The 23,313-nt window shown below is 40.2% G+C and overlaps 2 protein-coding genes across 4 annotated transcripts in view; one reads left to right on the top strand and one right to left on the bottom strand.

The window, feature by feature from the left end:
• oxr1a (oxidation resistance 1a) overlaps window positions 1–23,313 on the bottom strand; it is a 184,129-nt gene that overhangs the window by 98,193 nt on the left and 62,623 nt on the right. For all 3 annotated transcript variants that reach the window (XM_062398529.1, XM_062398531.1, XM_062398528.1), the window contains exon 3: window positions 5,417–5,604. In XM_062398529.1, coding sequence (XP_062254513.1) covers window positions 5,417–5,604 — 188 coding nt within the window. The remainder of the gene's footprint in view (window positions 1–5,416; window positions 5,605–23,313) is intronic.
• Window positions 18,783–23,085, top strand: LOC133964437 (uncharacterized). The gene is made up of 4 exons (XM_062398513.1): window positions 18,783–19,090; window positions 19,219–19,405; window positions 19,785–19,912; window positions 20,107–23,085. The coding sequence occupies exons 1-4, from the start codon at window positions 18,791–18,793 to the stop codon at window positions 20,422–20,424; spliced, it is 933 nt and encodes a 310-aa protein (XP_062254497.1). The 5' UTR covers window positions 18,783–18,790; the 3' UTR covers window positions 20,425–23,085.

The following is a 23,313-nucleotide window of genomic DNA, read 5'->3' on the forward strand; positions in this document are numbered from 1 at the left end:
GGGGATGGGACCAGAGGAGAAACGAGGGGAAAAAATGGCAGAGGGAGCAGTAAAAGGGGAAGGGGAGAGAAGCAGTGGAGGGATGTGAGGAGGGGGAGAGGTGCAGCACCTCTCATCCTTGATACCAGATAACTTCGATGACTTGCTGTTAAGGCTCTACCTGACACCCATACAAGGTCATCGAGAGTAGGGGCAGTGGCATACCTTCAATTAACTGTACCGTATGTATGTATGTGTAGGCTAAGAGAGCATGAGTCAGCCTTCGAAAACAGAGACAGAAGAGTAAATGTTTATCCACTCACAACACAATGAAACAGTTTTCGAACACACTCATTGTAAACAGGAGCACTAAAAGTTCTCCTAATGAATCGCCTGCTGTGTCCGTGAGACACTGTACCCATCTCTTGTTTGGCGATCTCCTAACTTGGAGCCTCCGGAGTGGAGGCTACAGGTTGGCTATAATGATGTAAAGGTCAGACATGGAGGTGGGACTCTGCGGCTGTCAGACAGCGATGCTGGGAGCCGGGGGAGGGTTTCAAGAGTCACACCCTCTCACGAGGCGACACCGCAGGCATCTAGGAGATCACAAGCTTTACCTTTATTTTAAGTTCCTTTCTTTTTTTGTCTTTCCTGCTATTCCCATGTTTGACTCTTCAGTCTTTTCCTCTACTTCGGGTCAATACCTTCCCTTTCAATGTTTCCTTACCATTAATTCAATTCCCATGACTTTGTCTCTCTATCTCCTCTTTCTCTTCTCTTCTTAGGGTCAATGCCTTCCATTCTCATTATTTTTTCTTTCCTTTTTCCCATTTCCTTTTCCAATTTCCTTTCCCTATCATTTCCCATCCCTTCCCTTCCCTCCGTTCCCTTTCCTTTGCTTTATGTCCATCCTTCCTTCCTTCCCTCCTTTTGGCATTTCCTTGTTTGTTACATTTCATTTAAAATATGAGGTATTCTGCAGTGATCTAGAATGGATATATTCACATGAGATGTGACGAATGAGTTCAATCACACCTGCTGTGACCGCTCAAATGCAGCACTTTCCTCTTCCATCTCCTCTCTTTCTTTCACGTTTCCTGCCATCTTTGCTTTGCTGAAATCAGCTCAAACGACGGCGACTCTCATCGCAGCATGTTAAGATTGGACTGTTCTTCATTTCGAGTTTAAAAGACAGTTCGATGAGTAGGAAAACGTAGCACACGTAATGGGAGAACACCATCAACAGATCAATCAGCGCCTCTCCTCAGAGGTGAGGAGTGTGGCTGGTGCTGGTACTGGTAGGAGGCTCATCGGCCGGGGTTACTAAAATGTCGGCAGTGATAGTTCATTGTGTTTCTAATGACTGGTCTGTCTGATACCTGGCAGACAGCACAGCACAACATGCTGCCTGCCACATTATTACTATCCCAATAGAATAAATTAGCATGATCATCACCAGTAGGAGCAGCCTGGCCTGAGGGACAACCACATTTAATTTAATGGCGTGTGACTGTGACCTCAGACCATGTTCTTTAAAAAAAAAAGGCCCTTTCGTTGCCATTGAGGAAAAATGTGATCAGGCAGTCCATTTGTCGTGCAAAGCTTTTATCCCACAATTTCCTTCATTGATTATTGCAGAATGAACTGATATGTATGACTTCAGATCGATCCACTCTCTGGTCAATATCTGGCCTGAGGAGTAGAGTCGATACATGATGACTCTGTAGGAAGCTCATCAGTGTGACACCAGCAAACACACAGGAGGAATGATGGACGTTCAACCACTCCTGAATCATGACCCACATGGCAAAGTTTAGAGCCACTACAGCGAGTTACCTGATATATCGCAAAATCTATGCTCAAGGTCTTCATGGGAAATTCAAATTTAACCAAAACGCAAACATCAAATGGAAAATAAGATGATCGATCAACATAAACTGGGGCTGGGGCTTTAAACGTTGTTCAGACCATACGATATTTAGCCAGATTTTTAGCCAATGAGCTTTGGAAGTCAGAGACAATCGGAGCCAAACTCAAACTAGATTTCTAGAAAACTAAATATCTAAACAAATCTGCAACAACTACAGCAAATCCGAGTGCAGAATGAGCTGACGGTAATAAAAGGTACATGTAGTGGTGAGATGTCACCTTTTGCTTATTGTTTTTATGCAAAGTTTTATATGAAGGAATTGACTATGGAGGCAGGCAATTTCGCTGAACAATGACAGGTAATAGTTAAAACAGAAGTGTGTTTCTAATTCAATATTGAGTTAATGAAATACAAGGCCTTCTAATATAACAGTACATGATGTCTATTGTTGTCCCATTCATAACTCATCATTTTTAATGACATGATGAGGTTGAAGTAGAGGCTCATAATTGCTTATTTTTTCATAAGCCCTCAATGACACAAGATAAATACACATCATGCTCAGAAGAGTTGATTCGCTGTCATACAGCAGAATTTAAATTCCCCAAGTAAGTGTAGAATGTCACACTTTTCAAGTCAGACTCAGTATTTTGCCAAAGGTCACACCGCCATGTAAAGTGGAAGAGTCAGACATTCTGAATATGTGACGACCTGCTCTTACTCCTGAGTCAGAGATCAATGATTGATAATGCTAAATGATAACTCAAATCTAGACTGCATAGATTACTGTAAAGACCTTGCAAAATTTGTTTGTGTGCACACACACTCACACACACATACAAATGTGGAGACAATTATTGATCACTAAACAAAGTAATAAGTCAATGTTTTCTCCACAGCCAGGTGAAGAAACTAAGTGGAAGAAAAACACTATGTCATTTTGCTCTGGGCTTTATTATTCTTTGATTGAACCCTCTCATTTTCTTTATCATTACTGAACCTTTCCACATTTTCAATTCTCAATCAATCTCAGTCGTAATCATCCAGTTTCTATATCCAACAATTTAAAATGTTGACCTTCTTTAAGTCATTAACACTCGATTTAGTACACCAGCTTCTTCTTTGTTCCTCAAAATTACATTTTCTAAAGGTTTTTCAGGGAAAAGTTTCCTGATGGCCTTAAAATGAATAAAATATATCTCTCCACCTTCCTTCTTCATTTGCTGACTGATCTATGAAAATGCTACTGTGGCCCTGCCCCTGCGGCCCTCTTCTCACAGCTCACCTCTAGTTGAAGAGTCTTGTACTGTATCCACAAGTTGAAAGGATTGGTAATTTAGGTATCGACATCACCAGCCCTGGCTGTCTGAATCCATTTTTTTCCCCAGACATTTGTCTACTGCAGTGTTAATGTGAGAATACCATATCCCCAAAAGGATATCATTCATGTGGTAAACTTTCCATACCCAGGATATCTGCTCCGTTACATAAAATACTCTAATCTATAAATGGCTTGTGCATATTTATGCCTTAAGAGTCAGCTGTACAAGTGTGCTCTTTTGAAAACCTGATTTTTCTACTGGGAAATAATAAATGAAACATAACTGATTCCATTCGTAAAAGTTTATAAAAACATTTGTATAAACAGTCATAAAAGCAAAGAATCTGGAGAAATAAAGCCCAGCAGCAGCAACATCATTATATTTGGAATAAATATGACTGTGTTAATGAATGCATGTCAATAGATGATATGAATTGTCTTAGAATAAGGAATACAGGAATACAGGAGGCTTGCTAACTGGATCACATCAGTGAAGTGAACAGAGATGTTTGTAATTAGTTTCTCAAACTAGGGCTGCCGCGATTAGTCGAAGTCATAAATGACGTCTATGCTGAAAATGCATCGACATCAATATTTTAAACCGACGCGTCGGACCCACACAAGTTATGAATTTACGCCGCCCTTTTTACCCTGTTCACATGGGACCTGCATTTCTGCAACGATTCTACAGTCTCCGCTTGTTGTTGTTTGTAACCCGTTCAATGTACTGGTTTGGGGGCAAATGATGATAGTGTTCATAGCCCGCCCCCCCCTCTCTTTCTCGCTCTGTCTATCTGCTTGTGTGCTTGTAGTAGATGTGCAGAGGGGGTCATTTAATTATTTGATTGGGGAAATTAAAACTCCAGGACAAAATAAGGGGAATACAAAGTATGGGATGCATATTTGATTATTTATATCATAAAATCGGTCATGAATATCGTTTAAAATCATTTTCCAGTGTGTTTCCTGGCGCGATACGCTCGTAGCGAGTGAAAAAAATAGACCGTGGTATCTTCAATGTTATTCACAACAGTTGATTGACATGTAGGTTTAGCTAATAGTAAGCCACTATGTTGGTATGCTGTGGACCAATAGGAGGAGGCAATGAATGTGGGGGGCGGGGTCAGATACGGAAGTGAGGACCCGAATAAAGATGTCAACATTAGTAAACAGTCTGTCTCAAGCACATTATTAAGTGAACTCGACAGACTCGACACCGAAACCATTGGTGCAGGGCGCGAGGCGCATCGCAGCCCATGTGAACCGCACAAAGGTTGAACAGGGAGGTGGATAGACGGCGCCGGGCTTTCCTTGGCGCTGCCCGGTGCGGTGCTTCAAAAACGAAATGAAATAGTCAATTTGATTTTTTGGAGGAAAATTAATCGTTTAGATCAATCGACGAATCTGTAAAAAATAGTCAACAGATTAATCGATAGGAAAATAGTCGTTAGTGGCAGCCCTATCTCGAACTCCTTTCATCATCTGTTGGAAGGCAGCTCCCTGAAGTCTATATACTCTCGCAATATACAAGCCACCCTCCAACACAGGACTGGACCTGCAGCCGAAAGTAGGAGTCAGCACAGGTTTAAATCTAATCCAAGTCATCTAATTGCAGTTTAAACCTGCTGGTTAGTGAAATAAATGCAGATCAAAATGTAATTAAACCTACCAGTAAATAGGAGTTTGTGGATATTTTGACCAGGTGTATTAGTTACTTTCCTGCATTAAAAGTTTACCTTTGAATTGGGACAAATAACTTTTTGTAGAGAACTTCCTGATTCAAACAGGGTACAACTGATAATGTTAGTCAAGATGAACTTATGTTTGCCAATTGACACCTAGAATTTTATTTTACATAATAAACAATGCAGAAAATATGTGCATTTATGATTACATTCTGCATTAACATTTTTAAATGTATTTTTTTAATTCAGGTTCAATATATTTTGTAGTATTTGTTTCCTCCTTTTAACTAGAGCACTTTATTTCATTTAAAATGTACGGTTAAACTTTAAAATATCAAGCCTCAAATAAGTTTCTTTTTCATTAGCTTTTGATTAAATCATTTTAGGAATCATTGCTTTGAAAAATGTTTTTATTGGCATCGCATTAAGCCTAAAACATCCATATCAGCCAGTTCTAGTTTGAAATAAATGCACAAAAGTTCATTTTAAAAGGAATTTTAAATAAATACATTTTATTTCATCAAACAGATGGATCAGAACCCTGACCCTGGTGTCACTTACCTATGGTGTAGCCTCTCTTCAGCTCCCCACACCGAGGGCTACGGCGCTGGGAGTTAGTGGTGTTATTTTCCTGCACGGCGAGGACGGCGGCAACAGGTGGTGCAGCCTTGTTGAGGGGCGAGGCTGGCACCAGAGTCGGGGAGAATCCTTGACTGGCAATATCCACCGACTGAGACTTCTTCTTCAGTCTGCAGGGAAGACAAACAGAGCACAGAATAAGAACACGTGATGGTTATGTTTATAAGATGGTTCATGTGTCAATGGGAAATGTTGCATGAACTCCCCTGTTCACAGGCCAGCATCAGAGCACATTTGCATCTGAGGTTGTCGTTGTCAAGGTGATTTGTCACCGAACTGTAATTTTGCAAGACAATTTTTGCAGCAGTAAGGACGAATCAATAGGCCAATCCTATCCTTGTTAAGGGTGAATATATTAGCATCACTCTGCACAGCCCGTGCACAAACTTGGCATTCTCTTCTGTTCAAAAACAGGATGAAGCGGGGTGATACTGAAGGAGGACAGCAAGACTCACTCGCTGTTTTCAGACATGACCCGCAAGTAAAATCCAGAAAAGTATATTATAATAGCACCTCATATAGACATCTTAATCAAAATAATGTCTTATTCATAAAAAGTAAAATAGACAGAGCATGTTGTCGATGTAAATGTAATCATTGTCTCTGACAGTAAAATACATTAGAAGTAGACTGCTTTCATAAAATGCATCAAAAAAGTTACTGGTTAGCATTGTTGGATCAAATCAAATGGGCCAACAACAACTCAAAGCCTATTAAAGTGAGGGTTTGGATTAGCTCAGTTAAAAATGGGTTCCCTGGGCTAATCTGAGCAGTTAATCCCGTAACTCTCAGTTGTAGGTCTATAAACTCACACATTTATATATATATATGTGTGTTATAATGTCGTGTGTCACTGTGTTGGTGTATCTGTGTACATTTTAACCCTGAACTGGAGAGCCAAGTATGATATTGTTTTAGTTTATTTGTACTTTGTGTCATTAGAACATGTTTAGGCATGAGCTATATATATATATATATAAAAAAAAGTAAAAAAAACAACCTAAAACAATATCATACTTGGCACTTGGCACTAGGAATGAAAGAAGTGAGAAATGGCTCCTGAAATGTTATCTATCTATAGTTTGAAAAAGTCCTAAAACAGCAGTACAAGATTTCCAGCACTCCGCTCCCTCGCGCACACTTTCAATCATTCCAGCAAAACTGCTGAAGCGAACAGAATCTTTCTGGCCATTTCACCCAAGTGCCCATCCCCTGATGGTCCAAAGGAGCACACATGACATGAGTGTATAAAGGGCTATTGAAAACACATATCTCTATGGAAATGCTGTCCAGCACATGTGTGTATGGGTCTGTGTGTGCATGATTTTGTGTGCTTTCACAATCGAAAACACCCACACGGCCTGGGGAAGGAGACAAACAGAGCAGGCTGAGCTATGAATTAACACCAGCGGAAATTAAGAAATACTTCACAAAAGTGTTACGCAAAGTCTATTCAGTTAAAAACACACTATTTTTCTACCAATACATCCACTCAAACAAAATGCGAGAAGGCAAATAACAGAAGCCTCCAATAATCTGCCATTTTTCCTGCCACCCCCCTAGTTAAAACTCTGGGTAATGTCCCGGGGACAGTGGCAGATAATGCAGAGGATTCAATGCGAGTGAGGGGGCAGTTAATGATGTTTCCAACATGCGACAGTCGCAACACCTAAAAAGAAAGACACAAATCTCTGAGGATGAGATTTGTCTGTTGTGTTAAACCATTCTGACTACCTCAAGTCTTACATTGCATCAAGCTAAAAAAGACATGGTTAGGTGTTGAGAAGACAGAGGAAGCATGCAGAGGGTGAAAACATTTCCTGACTGATGGGAATGTAAATGGTTTAATGTATCCTCTCTTCACCAAGAGCTTCTGTCTTTAAACTGTGTGGCCCACTTTATTTTGAGGACTTTTACAGCACAAGAAATGATGGAATCACTCGAATCGCCAAGACAGAAAAAGGTCTTGTTGAGAAATGCCAGAAGGATCGAGAGGCTTCTCCTCCCACACCTCTGAGGAGCTTGCTCCTTGTGATGCCGTTGGTTTAACATGAGGTTTTCTTTGTTTGTTTTTCCTGGGTAAATTGGCTTTGTACTGAGCCTTGATTGTACCGTTCTTCTTCTGCACTGCAAGCAAAGAGCTCATGTCTACAAGAGAGGAAAGAGCGGTGCACATTGAAAAAGCCACCACCTCTAACAGATTCCTATCAGTGGGCAAATGCTTAAAAAGACGAATAGAGGGAGGGAAAAATGAAGGCAAACAGACACAGAGGCATTTTTTTTTCTACCCTGCTGTTGTGATCAGACCTGGGCCAGCAGGCAGCGGTATATTAGCATCCCTGCCAAACTGGCATGACTAAGATTATCCGACTCTACAGGGATCCACGTGGTTTGGCAAACAATGCCTAAACAACAGGAAATTTGGGGCTAAGTCAAAACATGCTTATCGCTCCCTTACTAAGAGGGATTAGACCTAGGAAAAAAAGGGCTGCATTTGCTTTGCCTTCCATTCCTCCTGTTTGCTTCGCTTCCTGCTTCCTGCCTCGCAGCAATGCCATAACACATTTTTTCAGGGAATCAGTGTTTACATATAGCAGCATATAAGGTGCTGTGCTCTATAAAGCCCATAGAGTTTGGCTGGTTTGACATCATGCTCTGTTACAGTACTGGCAGCACAATGACCTGTCTGACAGTAATGATGCCTTACAGTCCTAATACTATGAGTGCTGCTTATGTAACTGTGAGGGACAGAGAAGGGAAAAAAACATATCACATTTATTGTTTTATTGCATAATTCAATAAAGGGTGTAATGGAATGAGCCACTTTTGCACTCAAGTTCTCTTCAGGTGAAGAAATATAAGACATCAAAGACCAAAATAAAGATGTTGAAGGATCCCATGTCTTCATTGAGTTGTTACAAAGTACTCAAGGTGGGCAAATGATTTAACCTTTGTAGATCGGTGACACATGTAGAAGACTCAGACGAAGATGTCAAGAGAGGTTGTGGTGGTAAGAGTAGACACCGGTGTTGTATACAAAATCATGTGATCTACGCAACAAAGTTAATACGTCACTTCCTGCCTCTGCACCCAGCTGATCCGTCCCTCGCCTGAATAATGCGTACGATTTGTTGCTGTTGTGAACGCGTCTGTACCGGAAACCCTCCCTGCTTGTTGCACTTGTCAAAGGTAAGCTCCGTAGCCAATTCTCCGGATTCTACCGGGAGGTCATGTCTGAAAACAGATTGTTAAATTTGAAAAGGTGTCGCTCATAGCGACGAACCCGCAGAGAGTTCCTCCTCAGCTCTCTGTGGTTTTAACATCTTTTAGATAAGAGCTTTGGTTTTATGGCCCACAGCTTTAATGTTTGGTTCAGTCTAACTGCTCCCAACAACCTTATTCTGGTTGCACCAGCTTTATTTATAAGACCAAAAAAAGAGCTAAGACGAGAGTGAATAAAGCACAAGTGGTACAAATAGTAGAAACTGTTTCAATTCTGTACATGAAACAACCAATATCTCTATGATGTTTTTTAAAGAAAATATCCATGTCTTTTGTAACAAATGCTATCTCACCAATTGGTATGCTGATACCATACCTTAAGTCCAATATAAAGATGTTACTGAAACCGTCATAACTTTCTTTGATGAATATCAAGACACATCAAATGCTTAATCAAAAGCGAATTAAAGTTATTCTGCACAAGCCAGTATCCACTTAATTTGATAGCCTTGGTAAATTACTTATGAATTATAAAAACTAATATGGAATTTTGCAATCCTCATCACAGGAAACTCAGATGAGGACTCTGTGTATAAGAGAACACAAGGAAATGTCTTCTAATTCTGAGGAAAGAATCTCAAGTATCTGCTAATCATCCCTGATAAACATCCACCAAACCTGTATCAATTACAATTTGAAATGGATTACGAGGATTTCACTTCCTGCAGTCTCAGAAACAGGCTATCATAGCAAAACAATTGGACAACTGTGGTCTGTCTTAAGCCTAATATGAATCAGGCAGTGGCTGACAAGGGCTTCAGCCTGAAACCCACCCACCCACCCACACCCACACCCACACACAGGAAGAGGGTAACAAAAACCTGTGGCCATGCATGTTAATGAGGCCCTCTGTTTCATCCGGAAGCCTAATGAAATACGTCTGGACCCTAACCTCTGCATAATGATTATGATCATCCTTGCTAAATGCCAGAGCAGCAGTTCTGTGTCAAAGGGTTATGTGGCAGTTTTGACCAATGAAGCTTTCAATTTAGGCTGCGTCTGTATCAAAGTGGTGAAAGTAGCAGCTAAAGGCCAGTCACAACGCAGATACAAGTCAAATGATCTGAAAAGTGATAACCTGTACTTTATTATTTATTCAAGTGTCCTGGATTCTGTACAGAATGGACTTTATTGTCAAAAAAAGCATGTTTTTCATCTGGAGATTGAATTCTCTACTTGAAAACATCTGTTAAGTGCCAGACCTTGGGCCTAAGGGGAAATACCCCCTCCTGTCTCTTTTATTATGTATGAAATGCATTCGTGAGGAGGTAGATGCGATAGATGGGAGACGCACCTGACTATCTAGTTTGATGCAACTTTTCACACATACACATCTCCTGTTCAGCCAATTCTTGTTTTTGTACTCTTTCAGAACTAACAATGTCTTTGACCTTGTTCCCCACCTGCCAGGGCAAGGAGGACCTTTTTGCATACTAAGTATTTTTCTATTTTTGGTACAACAATAATATTCATATTCTTACAATGGAGTTGAATAACCGCTGGGCTATATTTCACAAGAAAGGAAAGATCCAACACAAGTTTTAAAAGAGATTACTAAGTATGTATAGGATATATTTTTCATGGGACTCTTCTAGAGGCCCTGGCACATATAGGTTGGGAACAAGTGGAAATATTGGATATATCCTATTTATACATATATGATACATAATAGTATATGAATTAATATAGCACTAGCACTAATACCTCTACATATATAGACTACAACAACAACATGCTAATATCATTATATTGGTACTATATACAATTTTAATTTGCCCCTTTATTCAGGTCCAAATTTAGGTTCTTTCCTGACCAATACTGCTTCCTTCAAGAATGTTTTTCCCCTTCACGTTCTGGCTCTCTGTGTAACACTCAAGCAGCAAATACAGACACATACAAAAGAAAACATGCACACTTGCTCTCTTTGTCCCTATCTTGGCAACAAACACAAACACACATTGTCAGACTCAGCCCCTCAATCACACACAGCCTTCAGCATTTGATTCAGTGAGTATCTGTGGGGCCTTGGGACTGTTACTGCAGTCTTTCACTGCCCTCTTCCTCCACCACCTCCTCCCTCTCCTCCTTCTCCCCGTTGCTAGTCTCTTTCCTGCTCTCTTGCTCTGATTCGCCGAGTGCTGGTGACAATCAGCGACATGATTGGTCAGAAGCAGAGGTAGTGGATGCAACGTCATGCCACTGTGGCTTGTGGTTGTACAGAAATCAGAGAAGTGCTCTGAGTATTGGCAGTTTTCAGCAGCATGTGGAGTATCATGTTAAATCATTACAGAACAGGAGGGGCGGCCAAGACACAAGAGATGAATAGGAGAGGTTTAATTACCACTTATTTGCTTCCCACATTGCATCTAATTTGCTAGAAAGAATAACGTGCACAGATCTCTCTCATCAACAAATGTGCATTTGTGGTGATTGAAAGTAATGTTTCCCACAACAGCTGCTGCAATTACTTTAAAACCAGAGATTAGCAAGTATGTTACAAAAGACAATGTATTGAAAGGTTTTAAGGAAAACTGAAACGATCACATTCGGCCTCTAAGCTTCTTTTAATCTATATACTGCCAGCCAAAGTCTATGGACGGCCAAAAGTGCAGATGATTGCCTGAGAAAGTTCACAGATTACGTTGCCAGTCATTGATTTCACCATCATTTTTTGTTCCTGGTTTCCCTGAGCATTACAAAGGAACAAGATGACAGAAAGCATTGTTTAGAATGCAACCGACATTTACCCCATAATGTTCATTTTCAGGTGCTGTTGAGAAATCAATATACTTAGCAGAGTACAAGCAAGCTAAATTCTTCCTGTGTACCCAGTCTGCCCGTTAACTAAAGGATAGTGGGCTGTTTACTTTTTTTTTATTGATAAAACTTTGTATTAAAAATAATGGTCAGTGTGTTTAATTGCAGCTTCCTTTTGTCCTGATATGCCTGGACTCATCACATGTATGTTGATCGATGGAGAGGGAAATAATTTGATTCAAATTTGATTTGTACAGCCAATATTTACAAATCACAATTTGTCTCATAGTTGACAATAATCAGATTATTTTTTTGGGACATGTTAATTACAGTCAGGCCGCAGAAACAAGCTTTTCTCATTTCCAGATTACTCTTTATTAATGGCCCTCGGGACGTGAACAACAAATTAGATTCATAAAACGCTCTACACACATATTACTAACACTACCTTTCTTTGGTTCTTTCGCTTAAAAGCTCAGTGATTGTAAATTACATCATATTGTATGTATCACCAACATGGATAAGAAGAATGGATGGCTGCATCTTTCTTTTCATGTTCTATTGTCTGCTTTATTTATTCTGACTTATTAGTCTTGTTAATAGTGAGACTTTGTGACCAGTGTGGGCAGAGGGTTCAGTGATTCATGGTGCTGTGATTGATGCTGCATTTTGGGAAAAAGAAAAATCAATGGAAAAGTTAACAAAAGCATTCTCCTCTTCCTTTCTGCTCTGCCTTTGTCTGAAGGCAGATAAACAAGTACTGCCAGCAATACAAACATCCCATGTGAACCAGAGCAGAGGCGGGGAAGGCGTGCTCATTTATTGAAGCACAAACTTTTATTGGCTTCCCACTCTAATTAGCACAAAAAGCCCCTGTAACAGACCACATCCATCTCATTTCCCCCTGTGTCCTTGAAATAACAAAGAGTGACCCCACTCTCTGTCTTTGTGGACAGACTCAGGCTCTACTCATGAAGGACGCTTGTGTAAGTCAACTGAACTGTCGATAATACAGACAGCATTAATGTGAAGACCTCAGAATCTTTTTTATACTTTTGAAATGGTTAATGCTTGGATATAAAGATAATAATTTGAGAATTTGAGATAACTAATAGTAATTTGTGTAGTAAAGAACATGTGTGTAATAAGTTTAATAAATATTATACATTATGCTTTTAATTGGGGTATTTTATGAGATTTGTGGGGTTCAACCGTAGCCATATAAGCATACTTTGAAAACGTTTTAAACTACTACTTTTTGGTCAGCCACAAATGTTTTGTAATCTGGATTATTTCCCCCAACATGAACAGTGTTAACATTTTTAACTATTCATTGCACCATCCAATGGGGTAACAATATACAATTGTTTAAATGTAAGGGCAGTGGGTCAAACCTTACAGAGTTGGGGTTAAATCATTCATTTATAGAACAAATTTGTTAATGTACTTTGAGGTTTGTTTCAGAACTTGAAAAGCCTTTTCTTTTCACAGTACAAGAAAAGAGGATTTTTCCTCTTACATTCGACCTGCATTAAGATTACAGGTCTCTTGGTCACCACAGGAGGTACTGCCTGTTGAAAAATGTGCACTGTATTGAAACGTGTTGTTTGAAAAGAAACTCTCTAAGTTCCTAGCATTTTTACAGTTCATGATCTACAGTGCCACCCTGTCCTCTGCCTGTAGGCGAACTCTCCACAGCCAATAGATTCATTCACTAATTGTGTCCAGCGTTTTGTCAGCCATGGCTGTCACTTGTACATCTGTCCGTTGCAGGATAGAAAGCGATACCTGGTTGCAGGCACCAACATCTGCTGCCACTTGAGTTGCTGGCACCAGCTTGTCAGGTGACATAAAATCTGGATGTGGTAAAGGGGATATGCTTGTTTTGGGTCAACTATAAAATCAGGATTTGGATCATGAAAGGAGTCTTGATGTTCTTTTGTTTAAGTCTTCTGTGCAGCAGCTGCACTTGGGCCTAACACACAGAGCAGCGAAAGCTGCAGAAAGACGTTGATAATATAATAATAAACGTTATCGTATAGCACCTTTTATAGAAGAAATATAGCTCAGAAAGCTTTCCATACAATAAGATGTGTCAGTAAATGTGGGCTTCGGTTATCTGGAGTGACCAACCCCAGATAACGAGTCAGCATGCCAAGTGAGAATACTCACTTGGCATGTTGACCAGCTCAAGCTGGTCAACCTGATGCCCTCCTGCAGCAGGCAGCTCTGGCAGCACTTGGCACATTATGTGGATCACTGAAATTCAGTCAGCACGCACATTAGCTTACTCTACTATGATACAATTAAAGTGATGTGAAAATTCAAGGGGAAAAGTAAGCCGTGTTGTCGTCTTTTTTAATAAATGTTATTTGTTAATCTCCTAAACCATGTCATGCATTATCCATATTTTCAACCAATCAAAAATTTGTTTGATTTATTTAAAATGACAAAAAAACTGTAAATTCAAATAGTAAAATTCAAGAGGTTCTGGCAGAGAGAATGTTAGAGGGCAGAGCGTGTGTCAGAGGCCAGATCTACATCTCACAGAACAAGAACGGAGGACAACAGGGTTAGAAGAGATGGTTAAAGAAAGAATAACTCCTAAATGGAAAGTGACAGTTGAGATGGACATGGCAAATGAAGACAGAGCCTCAAGGACGTCTCAGCTTTCAATCACATCGAGCTGACTCTTCCACCAAATCATTGCAACAGAGCCAAAGCTCACTCCTCGGACTCGGGATCCAACTTCATCTGATGTTTTGTTATATTAGGTAATTATCAAAGTTTTATATACACCGTATTCACCGGCAATAGATATCACACTAGCACCAGCATCAAGGACCAAAACGCCACCCAACTTAAACTTTGCCAAGAAATCAGCCTATAAACACACCACCAGATGCACAACTGAGCCCTGGGTTTAGTTTAGTTTCAAAGTGAAAGGGATCAATAAGCCATGTGGATTTGTCAAAGATACAGCTTCTAAAAGCTTTGACGAATATGGTGCTTGTAAGTGGCCTTTTCTAATCTACAAGCCTCGCCACCCTCAATGAATTATGTAACTGGCTGTAACATCCCTGAAAAAAAGATTGCCTCATTATAAGCTGATGATGTAAATGGCCAGAATTTATACACCTCATTTATAATGTGTTTGATTCCACCCACTCAGAAATGTATCTATCTATATCTAGGTTAACACATCAGCCGCCTTGAAGCCCATGGGCACTACTCACACAATCTCACTGACAAAGTGGACACTCATCATTGAATTGGACTCCTGCCCGGTTTCTTTGCTTCATGATTGTAATGATACAGAGGGGAGAATCTACCTGTATTTTTTTATTTTTTTATAATTTTGCAATTTTAGGTAGGGTTATTGTGTTATTTATTTAATGGAGAGAGTTACTGTTGAAATCACAGAGATCAGGGTGCTATGGAAGTTATCTTCAAGGTAAGTATTGATATGTAATAACCATTTTGAGTTAAACGTCATTTTCCAAGCATGAAAAATAGGAGCTCAATCTCTACTACACAGTAAATTTCGCAGTGTTAAATGTGCAGTGTCAAAGTTCATTGACTCTTTCAGAGTTATTACAACAACAGATTGAGTAGAATGCCCCCTAGTGTTGGTGAAAATTTGCAGAGTTACAAGGCGCCGTGTCGATTTGACTCTGTAAAGCCCCGCCCACCTCGTCATCCTTCAAACCGATGAGATCAACCGTCAAGATTTTTCCAACTGCCATGTTCTCCCCGTCGAGCGGCCGCGGTAAGTTTCTTATTTTCATATATTAACCCACTTTTTATGTTGACATTTCAACAGAAATTGTGTTTATGAAGAACATTGTGTTGCTCGCCCCCGTATTTGATCGGGTTTTGTATCTTAACACCGAACTAAAAACGGCTAACGGGACCGAGTGAACACCTAGCTTAAAATGCGCTCGTGTCCAACTTGACCATGTCCGCAAAAGGTAATTAACACAGGGTTCCCGCGGGGTCTTAAAAAGTCTTAAAATTTAATAATCGAAATGTTAGGCCTTAAAAAGTCTTAAAAAGGTCTTAAATTTGATTCGGCCAGGTCTTACAAATGTATGGATTCTCAAACTGTGAGAATCCATACCTTTGGGAAAAGGAGTTAAAATGTGTGAACAACATAAAGTGAATGACCACTGACAGCGTGGTGGGAGTGATGCTGCTGCTGTACAGCGAGAAAATAAAGTGGCGCCGTTTTGAGGGAAAGAAACGTCTCATCCTCCTTTTTCACGGAGTGGTCCGGATGGCTCGTTATCTACCAGTCAGCGAGCCAAATAACCAGTGAGCTGCCAACTACGGTCCGGAGCCGCGATGCTGGCCTCGGGGAGGTTAAGGTAACACTTGTTCTCCAAAAAATGTGTTTTGGGGAAAGTTCCGCGCTGCAAAATGTCCCCCCACCCAACAATTCGTAAGGAAATAAATCGGCATGGAACCAATAATCACTTACTTTGCAGCCCCCGGTGAGAACTTATCGGGGACCACCCAGTGCCTAGAGACTCAACAGGTGCGCAGCGATCAAGCGAAAAGAGGGACAATTTACTCGTGTGTCGACGACTTTTGTAAATAAGTTTGTTGTTGGCTTTTCACCCAAGTGGACTAGGTGAGCTTCACGCTCTGTCCCGTGCGGCTGGGTTGGCACAGGTACACAGTGGCTAACAACGTTACTCCCACGAGCCAACAACGATGAAGAGTTTTTTTCAACCTGTTCGCGTTGAGAACACTAAACGAACGAAAGACAAGACACAGACAACAACGTAAATGAAGCGAACGAGGACCCACCAACACCGACCGAAAAAGCGCCAACGACAAAAATGTAAACGTATAGATACAGCTACAACGCTGAGTGGGAGCAGTCTGTCTGTCTGTCTGTCTCTGTCTGCGTGTGTGTGTCTCCCTCTTTGTGTATGTGTGTGTGTGTGTGTCTGTCTCTGTCTCTGTCTGCGTGTGTGTCTCTCCCTCTTTGTGTATGTATTTGTGTGTGTGTGTCTGTCCCTCTTTGTGTATGTATTTGTGTGTGTGTGTCTGTCTCTGTCTGCGTGTGTGTCTTCCCTCTTTGTGTATGTGTGTGTGTGTGTCTGTCTGTCTCTGTATGTGTGTGTCTCTCCCTCTCTGTGTATGTATGTGTGTGTGTCTGTCTCTGTCTGCGTGTGTCTCTCCCTCTGTGTATGTATGTGTGTGTGTCTGTCTGTCTCTGTCTGCGTGTGTGTCTCTCCCTCTCTGTGTATGTATGTGTGTGTGTGTGTCTGTCTGCGTGTGTGTCTCTCCCTCTTTGTGTATGTATGTATGTGTGTATGTGTCTGTCTGTGTCTATGTCTCTGTCTGTCTGTGTCTGTCTCTGCATGTGTGTGTCTGTCTGTTATCCATTCATACAAAGATGTAACATTCATTCATTTTTAGGGTGTGCTACGACTCTCTGGTCCTGTGCTAAAAAACTGTCAGCCTCTATAGCACTAGTGCTATGTGCTGAAAAAGTTAACGTACAGCCCTGGACTTGTGTGTTTTATTATGAAGTAAAAATGGAAGTGGTGCTTGTCAATTCTGTAAATAGCTGATCCTTTATCTGCTGTTTGGTGGCCTGAAACAAGCTACACATTTTATTTTCAAATTGAACAATAAAAGTTAACGTTAGTCTTACTGCAGGGCTCTGTTGAAAACCACGCACTTGCTGTTAAATTTGTGTTTTTGTTATCATGATAAGCATATAAGATTCTGACAATGAGGAATTGTGTGCTGCAGGAACCATGTTGATTAAAGCCAGGCTTGGTGATGTCCAAAAATTTGTTAGAATAACGGAGCCAGATCTCAAAGAGTTCTTGATTGCAGGTAAGAAATTGACATTAGACTCAAACGTTGCACTGGAAGCTTTATGGTGCTAAATGTGATAGAAACTTTCTGTTCAAATGTTACCATCTCTATTGACATTGAGAAACTTTGAATTCTTTGCTAAAAAAAAAGTTATAATACTACAAATACTTTTATTATACACATTAATTTATTCATGTTTGTTAAAAAAAAGTAGACTAATGTTCCAGATTCATTGGACGTGAATGTTTGACCATCATGAACACATACAAGTATTTGTCTTTTCCTGTAGCATTTGCAAAGTTTGGTGTGCCAGCTGTGACAGAAGGTGTGAAAGTTTTTGACAGTTCTGGGACTGAGTTGGATGACGACGTATTTGAGGACGTAGTTAAGGATCCCTCAGCTGGAGTGCTAACCATCACATATGAAACTGGTATGTCTCAGTTAAATATGTAATTTATTTTTCAGTTTTCAATGTACATGCTAGTTCCTTGTGGTTAATATTTTCCTTCCTTCTGCTTCTCTTGTGTCAAGAAACTGTCTCCATGGTACCATCTCCTGAGCTGTCTACATCCCTTGAATCGTCTGATTCTCATGACACAATCATCCTCTCAGAAAGTCCTTCCAGTAAACGGCAGAGGCTGGACACAGAAGCCAAGAACGTAAGAATTAACACACAAACAGAGCAGAACAGGGATTATATTAAGGCCGCCAAGGCCATAAAAAAATAACCACTTTTTTTTAAGACATGTGGAATTGTTTTTCTCTTTGTTTGAAGTTGGTGGAATCCACTCTTACCAAGAAACCTGGTGGGGAACGCATAATGAATGAGTATAATCGAAGCAAGTCCCTGACAGATGAAACCAGGAGGAAAATGGTGAACATACTGGCAGCTGACATGACGGAGAAGAATGGGTAATTTGTAAATAGTTTTTATGTTACTTGGTGAAGCTTTTAGATCAAGTTCAAGTCTTTGTTAAATGTGCATTTAACAAATCTGTACTTTTTTAAATCTTGCAGTATATCACCACCGAGACAGGTGAAAGAAATGTATGCCAGGGGCATTGTGAACTTATTCCCCTACCTCAGTGATCCATTCTCCAGGACCGGTTATGTAAGTCACATATAATCTCTGTGATAATTTTTGTTGCGTACAAAATTGGAAGCACCTTAACTTAAAAAAAAATCTCATTAATTGAGTGTCTGTTTTTGTTATCCTTTCACCCTTCAAGGACCATTATTATGATGGCGAGAGTGGATCAGGATACTTGGCCTGGAGGATCAAAACTATTCAGAGATCCACTGCTAGAGACAGGCGATCATCATATGGAGGTAACCCTCTAACAATAATAATAATAAAAGTAGAAGAAGATTTGAAACATTGTTTTTGTTCTTGTTTGTTTTTCTTGCCTGTACGTTTATATGGTTGTCAAAGTATGGTGTTTTTTTCCATGTTGTGTAGCATCATCTGAAGGAACATCTTGGGAAGATGGGCCTGGAGGACCAGCTGCCAGACGAGAGCCCCAGTGTGTTCCAGAGACTGTCCTGAGTGAGGATGGGTGTAAGGAAGCAATCGCACTGATGAGACATTCAGCTGATGAGGACACAATCAAGAAGAAGATGAAGCTGACGTTTGACTTCCGCCGCAACATGGTTCTCGAGCCACAGCAGTCAAGCGATGTACTGTCTGTCTTTCCACGTTTCAAAGACGTCAAAGGCTTGGTAATTTTTTTTCATTGTTTTGACAATTTCACAATTATGTTTTAAAAAGAAAGTATGTGTGCATTTTAGTCACAGTAACAATTCATCTGGCTGTGAAATCTTTAAGTTCTTAATTTTCCTTCCCCTAGGTGGAACAAGATTTTGTTATGATGTTTGGAGAGGATGTCTCTGGCAAGTTTCTTGAGAAATGGACGACCACGTTCAAGAAAAAGGTCATCCAGCAATGCAGAAAGCTTCCATCCACCAGTGAGCTTGAAGATCTTCTCCTGGCAGCTGATACTTGTGAGGATGGGTCTGAAGTGGATTACGACAATGGTCAGTATGACTTTTGCCTCATTTCATTGGCTGCATTTATGTCTGCTTCACTGTAACCCATGTCAGTGTTAAGGTTTTACTGGTGTGTTATGCTGTATACACTCAGTATGCCAAGTAGCAATAATTAGCAGTGTAATAATGTCCTGTGAACATACAGTGATGAGGAACATTTAATAACCTCACAGCCACATAAAGGTATTGGTGCCCTTAAGGCAGAGAATAACATAACAAATAGTGACAACTTACCGAGCTAAACAACCACTAAACTCATCAATACACATTTCAAAATTATCAATCACATAATTGCTAATTCACTCACTCACTACCTCATACAACTTCAACTGATGGTCCACTTAACATCAAATTTGTCTTGTTACAGGTTGGGACAGTGACCTCTCATCGATTTTGCTGCTGTTACACCTGATTCCCCCCACTGCCCAGGGTCGTAAAAGACCTGGAAAGGTGTCTGCTTCCCAAGCAGAGAAGCATCTTGTGGTCTTCAAGAAGGTATCTATATTCTCCTAATTTTATAATATGTTTTATTCAATTATATTTGACTGAGGGAGCTTCAGTTTTGCAGGTCATAATCACTTGTACACATTTAAAAACTGTACAAACACATGGAAGCTGTTTTGTGGGTAATATCACAACCATGGAATTGTAATAGTCTCGCCTTGTGTTTTGTGTTTTTGTTTTCTCAGACAGGAACCAACATCCAGGAACATCTCGATTCCATCACAACAAGCACACAACCATACCTCCTGGCTGTAGGACGAAGGAAGAAACAAGTCCACCAGTTCTTCATCATACTTGACAAAACTGCCATCAGTTGCAGGTCAGCCTCTTCACTTGGCGCTTTCGACGAAATGTTTAAGGCGCATTATGTTTTTGCCACCACATACAATCCCATGCTGTACAACATGTTCACGTTCATCCAGACCACTGTGTACAACATAGATGTTGGTAAAGTGAAGGAGAGTCCCCGCGTCGCAGAAGTTCGGGCTAGAATGCTTCATTAGTACTTGAACAGTATTGATCTGTTTGTCATGAAGTGCTTTGTTTGTCAGACTGAGTTAACTTGCACAAATACCCTTGTTAGGCATTTACGAGTTGTTCATGGTTACTTGGATGGAAAATATCTTCGCCTTAAATGTGCTCAGTCTGGATGTGGCCGTGTGCTTGGAACTTTTTCTGGGTTTAGGAAACATTTAAACACCAAACACACTGACAATATTGACCAACAAGTTGATAATGACGTCAATTTAAGCAGAGCAGATCTTGGTGAAGCAGGAGAGCAGGTGACAGCCAATGTAGAAGAGACAGCCTCAACATCTACCCCGTTGACAAGGTCCAGTAGCAGCCCTTTAGATATGTGTGCCACAGCTATTGCACAACTCAAAGCAGCAGGATTAAGTCAGTCTAATGTTAAGAGATTTGTCTCATCAATGGAAGAAGTGATTTTTGAGGTTCACAGTCAGGCTAAAGATGTAGCTTTACAGTGCTTGTCTCCACAGGATACAGAAAATAGGAACAAAATAGAGCAATCCTTCCAAATGTTGGAAAACCCATTCACACCTTTAAATACAGAAGCAAAACTAAGCAGACACCTAAGAGAGAAATGGGGACTTGTTGAGCCTGTACAAAAAGTGCTTGGCACAAGATTTGACAGCAGAAGAAACAAAACTACTGGGACATATGACCAAGTCCTTGTAACTGATATGTTTGCATATGTTCCCATTTTGGAAACACTGAAGAGTATTTTACAAAAAAAAGAATCTGCAGACTTGTTCAAGCCCAGGTATATTCCCAACGAAGGTGTGTATGCAGACTTGAGAGATGCCACCTATTTTAACCAAAGTCCCCTATTTTCTATAGAAAAAGATGCCTTGCAGATCCAGCTCTTTTATGACGACTTCGAAACTGCAAATGTCTTGGGACCAAAAAGGGGTTTACATAAATTAGGTGCTATATATTTTACTTTAAGAAATTACCCCCCAATCTTTAATTCGTCTTTGATTAATATTCATTTGTGTGCTCTATTTCATGCACAGGACATAAAGCGATACAGTTTTAATTTGATACTGGAACCACTTATTAATGATCTGAAAGTGCTTGAGACAGAGGGACTTAAAATTCCAACTTTTGAACATGTTATTCATGGTACTGTAGTTCAGGTCACTGGGGACAATCTTGGTTTGCATGGTCTCTTTGGCTTTGTAGAGTCATTTGGGGCGCGATATTGCTGTCGTTTCTGTCTCCTTGAGAAACACTCTTTCCAAACTGTATTCTGTGAAGATGACCCGGAAGTTGTCTTAAGAACTGTTGATTCACATGCACAGCACTGTCAAACTGTACAAACAGATCCAAGGTTGCCACATGTATATGGTGTCAAACGTGTTTGTCTGTTGAATTCACTTCAGTATTTCAACACAGCCAGCAATTTTGCAGTTGATATCATGCACGATATTTTAGAGGGAGTTGGGCAGTTCGAGGTGAAACTGATTCTGAAATACATCCAAGGCAACTGCCTAAGTGCTGAACAAGTGGCTGGTAGAATACATGCGTATGACTATGGTTTCAGTCAGCAGCGAAACCGTCCACCTCTGCCAACAGATAAAATGATGGATGAAAGTAATGATTTGGGGTTGAATGCCATACAGGCTTGGTGTTTGTTGAACAATATGCCTTTGCTTTTTGGTGATTTGATCGAGACAGATGATAAACACTGGCATCTCCTACTTTTGCTTCTTCAGATTGTTAACATTGTATTCTCACCAGTCTTGTCAGAAGGCATGACCATATACCTCAAACATTTAATCACTGATCATCATCGGCTGTTCAAGCAATTATTTCCTGAAAGAAATCTCTTGCCAAAGCATCATTTTATGATACATTATCCTAGCTGCATTAGGCACATTGGTCCAATTTTACACACATGGTGTATGCGTTACGAAGCCAAACATAATTTCTTCAAACAGCAATTAAAAAGCTTTAAAAACATAACAACAACATTAGCCAAAAAGCACCAAAGATATATGGCAATGTATCATGAATCTTTTAGCAAAGAAAGATTAATTGTAGGTCCAGGAAAAATTGTGACACTCTATGACTCAAAACATGGAGCAGCAATAGCGGAAAAATTTGGAACTATTTTGTCAACCAGTGTGTTTTCTGCAAAATGGATAAAGTATCATGGTACGGAATACCGTTGTGACTTCATTGTATGCACTGAGGTAGCATGTGAGATGCCTGTATTTTGTAAGATTGACATGATTGCTGTAAAAGATGATTGTGTTTTGCTCTGTGGAAAATTGATGGAAACCATCTGTTTTGATAACCATTACCATGCTTTTAAGGTCAAGCTGCATCCAGACAAAGTTCTTAAAGTGTTGCACATAAATAATCTTTTTTACTTCAAACCATTTGATGTTCAAATGAAGTATGGTACAACTGATACTGCCTTATATATTGTTCCATATTGCCATTTTATGCAGACCTAGGTAGTCTAGTAGGAAGGAGGGGTCCCAATGTCCCGAGACAAACGTTTTTGAAACATGTTTTTTTAGGACCCTGAAGGTGTCTACGTAAGATTTTTGCTTGTTGCCCGGGTCAACTAATGTCCCATGGGGGTTTATTGGTGGCCATTTTGAATTGGTGGTTTATTGGTGTTTTCGACCATTCGTGTGGACAAATTCAAAATGGCCACCAATAAACCCCCATGGGACATTAGATGACCCGGGCAACAAGCAAAACTCTTAAGTAGACACCTTCAGGGTCCTAAAAAAACATGTTTCAAAAACGTTTGTCTCTGGGACAATGGGACCCCTCCTTCCTACTAGACTATGGGTCAGTGTTTTAAAGTGGTGGCATTGTAAGACTGATCAAAATTTAACTTGTTTTTTAAGTAA

The sequence above is a fragment of the Platichthys flesus genome, chromosome 11 (genome assembly GCF_949316205.1).
Source record: "Platichthys flesus chromosome 11, fPlaFle2.1, whole genome shotgun sequence".
In the NCBI taxonomy this organism is placed as follows: Eukaryota; Metazoa; Chordata; class Actinopteri; order Pleuronectiformes; family Pleuronectidae; genus Platichthys; species Platichthys flesus.

Bases quoted from the DNA above. Each gene is read 5' to 3' on its own strand.
- LOC133964437 (XM_062398513.1), top strand. From the start codon at position 18,791: ATGGTTGTCAAAGTATGGTGTTTTTTTCCATGTTGTGTAGCATCATCT. The intron at 19,091-19,218 runs GTAATTTTTTTT...TCCTTCCCCTAG, and splicing joins TCAAAGACGTCAAAGGCTTG to GTGGAACAAGATTTTGTTAT. The intron at 19,406-19,784 runs GTCAGTATGACT...GTCTTGTTACAG, and splicing joins TGAAGTGGATTACGACAATG to GTTGGGACAGTGACCTCTCA.